Here is a 9041-nt window from a genome sequence, read left to right as displayed (position 1 = left end):
GCAGGTGCAGTGTAGACGCACCCTCCTCTTTACTCCCCTTATGCTCCTCCCAAGCCCTGTCTCCTTGTCAGGGAGGCTCCCCGTACTAGGGATGGATTTGGAGGCTTCCCCCTATGACAAGGGGGGAGGGAGGATCTGGCTCAGTGCCCCCCTGGGAGGCTACTCCCCTTAATCCGGGGGTGGGGGTGGAGATGAGAGGGCCCTGGAGCGCCCTCCGTGTGGGGCCGGAACGGTAGTTCCCCGGCTCCTTGTTTCCCGCCTCCGCGGGGGGGAAGGTTACACAAACGGGACCAAGATGGCGGCGCCCAGCGCTGCTGCCCCGGAGAGCGAGGAGGGGCCCGGGGGTAAACCGAAGTCCCCAGCCGTCACCCCGCAGAAGATCCGGGAGCTGATAGACGGGGGGATCGCCCCGGAGGAGCCCGGCCTGGAGGGGTGAGCGGGGATCGGGGGGGCGGGGGGAGGGACATCACAGCTGCCCCTGGGTCATCTCCCTGGTTACCCCCCTTGGCACCTGCGTTGGGCCCAGTGGCGGGGGGGCTGCAGCCCCCCCACAGGGTCAGCCAGGCCCCCAGCGTGGGCCCCGTCACGGCCTCATGGGCCCAGACAGGCGAGGCGTCCCTCTCAAGCCGGGCTGGAGTGAGGGCCCCCGGGTGGTCCAATCCCTCGCGGTCCGGGGGGATGGACCTGGCAGAGGCTTTAGGAGCATTGTAGTCCGAGGCCTCTCGTTTGCCTGGCCAAAGGCAGGCGTCTGCCCGTTCAGCCCTGGCATCTCGGAGGAGGCCGGTGTTTGCCTTGCGATGGGCCCTAGTGTCGCTGCCACGTTGTCAGGACAGCCCTTTGGTTGGGTCCAGTCAGTGGTGAGCTCCCAAAATCCTAAGAACCGGTTCCCTACCGGGTCCCCGGCAGCACTTTGGCGGGGGGCCTTCACTCACTCCGGGTTTTCAGCGGCATTTCGGCGGCAGGTCCTTTACCCGGAGCGAGTGAAGACCCCTCCCCCCACACCACCGAAGTGCCGCTGAAGACCTGGTAGGGAACCGCGCAGTGAGTACAAGCCCCACATGCCTGTCTTCCCCCCCCCCCGACCACTACCCAACTCGCCCCGCTCCCTGTCTTCTGACACCCCCCCTCCTGAGACCCCCCACCCTAACGACCCCCCAGGATCCCACCCCCTGCCCAACTCGCTCCGCTCCCTGTCCCCTGACTGCCCCAACCCCATCCACCACCACCCCGACAGACCCCCAGAACTCCCACACCTACCCAACCCCCCTGTTCCCCATCCCCTGACCGGCCCCCCCCCGAACCTCCGCCCCCTCCAACCGCTCCCTGCCCCTTATCCAATCCCTCCTCCCAACCCTGGTTCCCTTACTATGCTGTTCAAAGTGGCAGGAGCTGCAGAGCTGCCCAGAGTGCTGGCGCCAGCGGCGCGGTGCGCTGGGGCTCTGCGAGGGGGGGGGAAGCGGGGGAGCCTCCCCTGCTGGGAGCTCAGGCGAGCCGGACAGGACGGTCTCACCCGCCGGCCCCTTTAACAACCGGTTCTACACCGACTTCTAAATTTAACAACCGGATCTTGCGAACCGGTGCGAACTGGCTCCAGCTCACCACTGGGTCCAGTTTGCACAAGCCTTTGTGTTTACAGCAGCTGACTCTCAAGTGGATTTCTTTTCCCATTGAGAATCAAAATTGACGCCCTGTGTGGCTAGACTTAAGCACAGCCCCGGTTATGAGTGGTGAGGAAGTGTAGGAGCTGAAGATGGCCCCCAAGTTTTTTGGCTGGGGTGACATGGAGGGTTGTGGTATTTTTTAAAGGTGACCAAGAATGGGTGGAGTGGGGAAGGTTTCAGAGAGGATATTAAAAGTCCAGATTTGGCAAAAAGTTAATTTAAAATTGACAGCAACGTATCAAGTAGGTGAAGTCTATGTACCAGGCTCTGATGTGGAATTGGATGGAGGCTCACAAACGAAGAAAAAGGTTTGTAATTCATCAGTGAAAAGTTGGTGGTTGAAACCATCTAGCAAGAAGATCTAAAGGGAGAAGAGGCCAAGACAAGGGGGGACTCTCACATGGAGAGGGGAGGAGGAAGACCTACCAAAGGAGTTGTCGAAAGGAAAAATTAGAGAAATAGGAGGAGAACCAGGAGAGGACAGAGTTATAGAAGCCAACAGAGCACAAGATTTTAAGGAGGGTGTTATTGGTGGTGTCAAAAGCAGCACAGGCTCAGTGAAGGCCTCTGGGTGCTACCATAAGGAAATATTAAATAAGAAATTCACACTTTTTCTTTTACAATGCCTCACAGTCTTTTTTTCACCCCAGAAGCTAATGTAGCCTCGAGATGGGAAGAGAACAGTGTCGTCTTGCTCACAGTCTTGTGCCCTGTCATAGAATCCTAGAACTGTAGGACTGGAAGGGTTGAGGTTGAGAGGTTATCTAGTCCAGTCCCCTGCACTCAAGGCAAGACTATGTAGTAGCTAGACCAGGGGTTCTCAAACAGGGGATTGGGACCCCTCAGGGGCTCATGAGGTTATTACATGGGGGGTTGTGAGCTGTCAGCCTCCACCCCAAACCCCACTTTTCCTCAAAAGTTTTTTTTCTCTTACTTAATTGGCCTCTCAGAGTTGGTAAGACAACTCCCACCTGTTCATGCTCTCTGTATGTGTGTATATATATCTCCTCAATGTTTCACTCTATATGCATCCGAAGAAGTGGGTTGTAGCCCACGAAAGCTTATGCTCTAATAAATTTGTTAGTCTCTAAGGTGCCACAAGTACTCCTGTTCTTTTTGCGGATACAGACTAACACGGCTGCTACTCTGAAACTTTTCCTCCAGCATTTATAATAGTGTTAAATATATAAACAAGTGTTTTTAATTTATAAGTGGGGGGTTACACTCATAATCTTGCTATGTGAAAGGGGTCACCAGTACAAAAGTTTGAGAACCACTGAGCTAGACCATTCCTGACAGATATTTGTCTAACCTGTTCTTAAAAATTCCAATGATGGAGATGCCCCAGTCTCCTTAGGCAATTTGTGCCAGTGCTTAACTATCCTGATAGTTAGAAAGTTTTTCCTAATGTCCAACCTAAACCTCCCTTGCTGCAATTTAAGGCACTGAATCATGCTGCTCCATTGCAAAGTTCTCAGATTTAGTATCCGTTTTCCATATTACTTCACCAGATTTGGGAAAGAGGTGGGGGAACCCTCATGGCAAATGCATATCACCAGCTATTACTGATCAGTGTCAGGAGCTTGAGCGCTGATGTTTAGTGTACATCTTTGTTCCATTTTCTCTTAATTGGCCTTTGTTTTGTTATCACTTCTTAGAATCTGGGGTTTGTAGGGCTTATGGAAGAAATTTGTTTGGAGGTTAAGCTTGAAGGGTGAGATTGGTAGAGGTGTTGTGGTAATATGCATTTTTCTAGAACATTAATGAAATCTTTACACAGAGGGCAAAGGGACTTTGCTTGCTGACCTGTTGCTTTATTTTAGAAAGGACACATCTGCCTTGTCAGAATCAACTAATGGCTCTTCACAAACGGATGCTCTTCCTTTTGAGACAACTAGTAAAGAAGCCTTCTTCAGCAGAGTAGAAACGTTTACTATATCCTTTTTGGTGCTGAGCTTTCTGTATCAAAAGCTGACCTACCCCCTGCACTCCCGCCAAAAACCAACCCAGAATTTCTCCTGTCAGTCAGTCCCCATGCGTGTCTCTTCACCCAGCCACTCCGTTTCTTAAAAGGTGGAAACGGTGTCCTTCAATAAAGACCCAGGTGAATTGTTTGGTTGGCCCAAGTATTTAGCTGAATACAGTTGTGATGTCTCTGTATTGTTGTCCTTAACATGAGCACTCTTTGAAGTGGGCAGGCAAACCTCATGAGCTGTCCCCCCTGATATGTGCCAAATATGGATGGACCAATATAGAGAGTGACATGCTGAAGTGCTCCAGCTGCCAGGCCTTCCTCTGTGCAAGTTTGCAGCTGGCATTTGACTTCAACAAGTGTACGTACCACAGTCTCTCCGTACGGCTGATCGCTTTGTTCCTAATCTGGAAATAAAACTACAGATTTCACGGCAAAGGGCCTAGAGCAGGCACCTAAATTCATACTTGGGCATTTACATTTGGTATTTTCTCTGGAAGCTGGGGCCTCTCTGAAAATGGAGCCGCTTGTTTAGCATGTTTAAGTTCATGCACCCAAGTTTAAAAACACCCTTGGGTTTTAAAGATCATAAAACCTCCTGCTTGAGGGCATCAACTGAGCTCTACTACCAGGGGCTGGGAAGAGATTTCCCGAGGGGCAGATTATTCCACTGCAGGGTTACTTGCACCATCTCCTGAAGCAGCTGGTAACTGACCACTGCAGGGACGATCTTTTTGTTCCGTGCTTGGACAGCGCCTAGCACAAAGGTATCCTGGTCCTTGCGTCGGGCTCCCAGATGCTATGGCCATACAAATAATAATGGGCCACTGCTCTGAGCCAGTCTGGCATTTCCTTTGTAACAAAGAATTTATGGGGAATTGTTAGCAGTTATAAAGTGAACATAACAGGTAGAGAGAGTTTGTTGTTTTTTCTAGTCTAGCAACCAATCTCAAGTTTTTCCCTTAGCCTTGGAGTACGATGGTTTCACCGCCCTTTAACTTGCTCTCCTTCCCTGTACATTCCTTTGCCTGGAGACCATATTAACCCACACCCACAATTGAAACTGGTGCTTTCAGCTTCTTTTGGTCAAGCAAACGCTTCCGGCCAGTGATTCTCTCTCCTTTTTGTGGCTACTATGGAGATGAATACATCAGCGTGTGATAAATAACAATAATTTATCCATTCGTATCACTTTGCTTTAAATAAGTAACTGATCTTGTTATTTGCATGTCCACTAGGGGGCATATAATTGGTTGCATAACACATACCAACACTTGGATTACTAATGATGTCTGATTGAGGCAACTTGTGGTTGTGTTTTATCATGCGTCTCTTTTCGGCCCTTTTTTTTTTTTTCCCCCAGTTTCATTCAGACTGTTGACCCCTCATTGTTAATTAAATAGTCACTTTAAGTAGCTACTGGTCAAATTAGTGTATTGATAATAGTACCTGCTTAGAATCATATATTCTTTGTATTACTGTAGCATCTCCAACGGTGCTAGGCGCTGTACAAACACAGAACAAACAGGTGATCCCTGCCCCACAGAGTTTACAATCTAAGTAACTTGAGGCGATCAAAGCACAGGGTAGAATTTTTTCATTTTATTACTAAATGACTTGGTTCTGTGGGCAGGAGAGGGGGAGGGGTTTGATCAACTTAAAAGGAGAATTAAATGTATCCTTAGCCAAGTCCCCATCACCTGGATTGGCAAACTCCAACGGTTTCATGGTGACCACTTGGGAGCAATGTGCCAAAGGAGTGGGAGGGTTTGTGGCTGCAGGGAGGTGGAATAGGTTTTGCCTGGCTGAGAATGTCCCCTTCTTTCCCTCGTAACCCGCCCTGCTCCCCACTGCTGCTGGTTCCTGACTGCTCCCTCAGAGCATGAACCAGTGTGGGAAGAGAGAGCAAGGATGAAGGTAAGACAGGGCAGGGAGAAATGAGTGTGGGGCCCAATAGAGTTATCTGCAGGGAAGAAGAGCTGGTGGGGCAGAGAGTATGAGGCAGTCTGCCCCCAACGGGATGGGGTTCTGCTATAGGACGAGGGGAAAGGAACGGGAGGTGGTTTAAGATGAGACGTTAAATCTTCAGTCAGTAACTGTTCAGGGTTTCTGCTGGGCAGATTTGTATGCAGCCATCCATGCAAATATCAGTCAAAATGACACCACCTTAGACATTAGAGCTATGGACACCCTGTTAGCTCTCCTCCAGCCATCCCTCTGCCAGTGCGGTGTCTTCTCCTGAGCTTTGTCCAACTAGATTGAAATGTCCCACACGCTTCCTGTGGAAGATTATCCCGCAGCTACCTAGCTTTCAGTGCTGTTTGCCTTTCAGACAAGGAGAGGTGTGCGGCGCTGAAGAAAGCTTTGTGTACTGCCCACGAGAAGTTCTGTTTCTGGCCAGACAGCCCCTGCCCAGGTAGGTGTCACTACGTCCAACCTGGGCAACAGTCCAAGAATATGCTCTTTCTTCCTTTCTGGTCTGACTGCCCTCTCCTTTTGTATTGGCCTTCTCATAGCATTGCCTTCAGTAGCACCTACCTACGAGGTTGTTACAGTCCCTTTTTACAGAGAGAGATGACTGTTAAAAACTATAATCGGGATGTGGAGGGGATTGCATGACTTAGGGCATGTGTAAAGGGTTAGATAATTTATCTTTTTTACAGCCCTCACTTCACTAGGAAGTTGAGCCACGTTTCAGCAATGGATCAGGCTTAAAGGTGACCTGAAAAAGAACAAAATTGTAGGTCCATGCTCCTTTTTGTGCTTGGCCTTTTAATGGCAGGAAGACCCTTATTTTTAATTTGGCATCACTGATGCCTGTTCTCTCTCTCTCTGTGAAATGACGAGAGGGCAGGGATCTGCATCGAAACTGAAGCCTCCTGCTTTTTGCTTCCTAATAGATCGCTTTGCTGTTTTACTGGTTGGCGAGCCCATAGCCCTCGTCAGTGACTTCCTGGATCGCTTTCAAAGCCTGTGTCAGCTAGAACTTCAGCTGCCCTCTCTGAAACCAGAGGATCTGAAAAATATGGTGAGTTTGTGCTCACCATTGGGAGAAGTGGGAAAGGTCAGATGAAGATGCCAGGCACTATCTAAATCCATATAAAAATGACAGTAAGGTTGAGACGTCAGAAGCCAAGAAAGGCTAAAGTGACAGTTGCCTGGGTAACCTTAGCTCTGCCCCTTGCGCATGCATCGTCCTACAGTTTTAATAGTCTGCATGAGTAACCTGAGGCGCTCGCTGATGTTTGAGCGCTTCATTTTGCAACCGCAGCGTTCTCCTAACAGAGGTTTTGGTGTGGAATTTCCTAAGGTTTTTTAAAGACGGTTTTCAAAATTGTGTCCAGTAATTGCACAGTTTGGGGAGGCAGCCCCCGAAAGTGGGTTTACATGTCCCAGTGTTGCAAATGTGCATAAAGATGTCAGCAGCCTCCGGTTCCCACTGCTTCATGTGGAAACGCTTCATGGGAAGGAGACGGGGGACTCCTTTTTGTACAGCATGCCCTTAGCTGCAGAGGGAAGGAGGCCAGCCCTACCAGCAGACCCTCACCTCATTAACAGTTACTCGCATTAATCAGTGAGGTGTCCTGAGCAGGAAGTAGCCACCAGCCTTGTCTCGTTAGCTGCAAGGTGATTGTAAGATAGAGCGACCAGAAAGTCGCAGCCTATAAACTCTCATCTTCTAATGGTTGCCCAGAGCACTGGGTCTAGTGCCCATCAGCCATGTACCAAGGCCCATTGCTATAGTCAGGTGTTTGGTTGTCTCTCAATATGACACCAGGGTGGAACTTATTTGCTGGAACCAAGGGTTCATCAGTTGGTTGGAAAGGAATAACAGTGGAGATGGTTGACTTAGCTACCTCCATGGATAGCATATATATTGGCTTAGGTTTAAAAGCCATAAGGGGCGTGGGCAATAGGTGTTGCCAAGGCAATGGGCACTGAGCACATTTCTGTATCCCATCTGTGTCCTTCCTAATGTTCTGTTCTGAAAAGGGCCTCCCCGACAATGGGACCCTGGGGCTCCTTCCTCATTGTGTCTCAGTGATTCCCCATCAGTGTACTCAGTTTACACACACACACACTGCCCCCGCCCTTTGGGATCTGAGAGTCAAGCTGGGTTCATTCTGGCTCCTGCATCCTCGCCAGTAACGAAGATTCTGCAAGCCACATTCCACTTTCCATTTCACCTGTGCGGCCTTCTGGGGGGTGGAGGTTAGTCCGGCGATCAGAACTTAGTTCATGATTCTGTTGCTCGTGCATGAGGCAGGATAGAATCCATCCCCCTCTCTGTGTTGGTTCTGAAGAGCTAAGAGGAGTAGAACCTTACAACAGTCGCTAACGTCAGCAGCCCTGATTCTGAAAACACCCAGGGAACCCATCTGAGGAGTAAGAAGGTGACATTTTTTCCCATAGCCACTTTCCTGATTGCAACATTGTAATCATTTATTTGTAGTACAGTAGTGCTGAGATCAGAGCCCCGCTGTGCTAGGTGCCATACAACTAGAGACAGTCTTTGCTCCACGTGTGCCCCGTGTATTGGAACTCTGTTTGAGGGAGCCCAAGCATGGCTCCTGACCCTCCCAAACCGTGACTGAGTCATGTGTCCTTTGCAGTCCTTGACAGAAGATAAAATCAGCCTTCTCCTGCATCTGATCGAGGAGGAACTCGAATGCAAAACCGAAGGGGAGAAAACACCGATGAAATTGGGCTCTGACCTCTTTCAAGTACATGTCCCCGCCTGCATCCTGGCCCTCTGCGGCTGGGCTTACAGGTCAGTAGGCGACTAATCTCGGACGGTGAAAGCTAAAATGCTGTTTGTAAATATCAGAGACACACTTCAAAATGTAGGTAGCACTTTGCTAAAATTTGCTATGAAACCTGTCAGAAACTGAGGGGGCTGGAGCACAAAGGACTGTCCTCTCCAATATTGCCTCTCTAGGGCCTGAGCTTCCAGTGTTTAAAAAGTGTCAGCCTCTAGCTCAGAGGTTGGCAAACTACGGCCCGCGGGCCACGTCCTGCCAGGCCCTTGAGCTCCCGGCCGGGGAGGCTAGCCCCCGGCCCCTCCCCCGCTGTCCCTCCTCCCCCGTAGCCACGCCGCCACGCGGGCAGCGCTCTGGGTGGCAGGGTTGTGCACTCCTGCCGAGCAGCGCGGCAGCGTGTCTGGCTCCCGGTGGTGCAGCTGCCAGACATGCTGCTCTGAGCGGCATGGTAAGGGGGCCGGGGCCGAGGGGTTGGATAAGGGGCGGAGGGTCCCGGGGGACAGTCAGGGGACAGGAAGCAGAGGGCGGTTGGATGGGGCAGAGGTTCTGGGGGGCGGTCAGGGAACAGGTGGGGTGTTGGATAAGCGTGGGAGTCCCGGGGGGCCTGTCAGGGGGCGGGGGTGTGGATGGGGGACGGGGAACGGGGGG

The 9041-nt window shown here is 50.9% G+C and overlaps 1 protein-coding gene across 1 annotated transcript in view; it reads left to right on the top strand.

The window, feature by feature from the left end:
* Positions 1-295: 295 nt before the first annotated feature.
* ZC3HC1 (zinc finger C3HC-type containing 1) overlaps positions 296-9041 on the top strand; it is an 18092-nt gene continuing 9346 nt past the window's right edge. Inside the window, exons 1-6 of the mRNA XM_026648578.2 lie at positions 296-432; positions 3485-3596; positions 3844-3994; positions 5966-6049; positions 6534-6661; positions 8247-8404. Coding sequence (XP_026504363.1) covers positions 296-432; positions 3485-3596; positions 3844-3994; positions 5966-6049; positions 6534-6661; positions 8247-8404 — 770 coding nt within the window. The remainder of the gene's footprint in view (positions 433-3484; positions 3597-3843; positions 3995-5965; positions 6050-6533; positions 6662-8246; positions 8405-9041) is intronic.

The sequence above is a fragment of the Terrapene carolina genome, unplaced genomic scaffold (genome assembly GCF_002925995.2).
Source record: "Terrapene carolina triunguis isolate 2854851 unplaced genomic scaffold, T_m_triunguis-2.0 Scaffold68, whole genome shotgun sequence".
Lineage (NCBI taxonomy): Eukaryota > Metazoa > Chordata > Testudines > Emydidae > Terrapene > Terrapene triunguis.
Note: the sequence above shows the minus strand (reverse complement) of the source record. Positions and strands in the feature narration are given on the sequence as shown.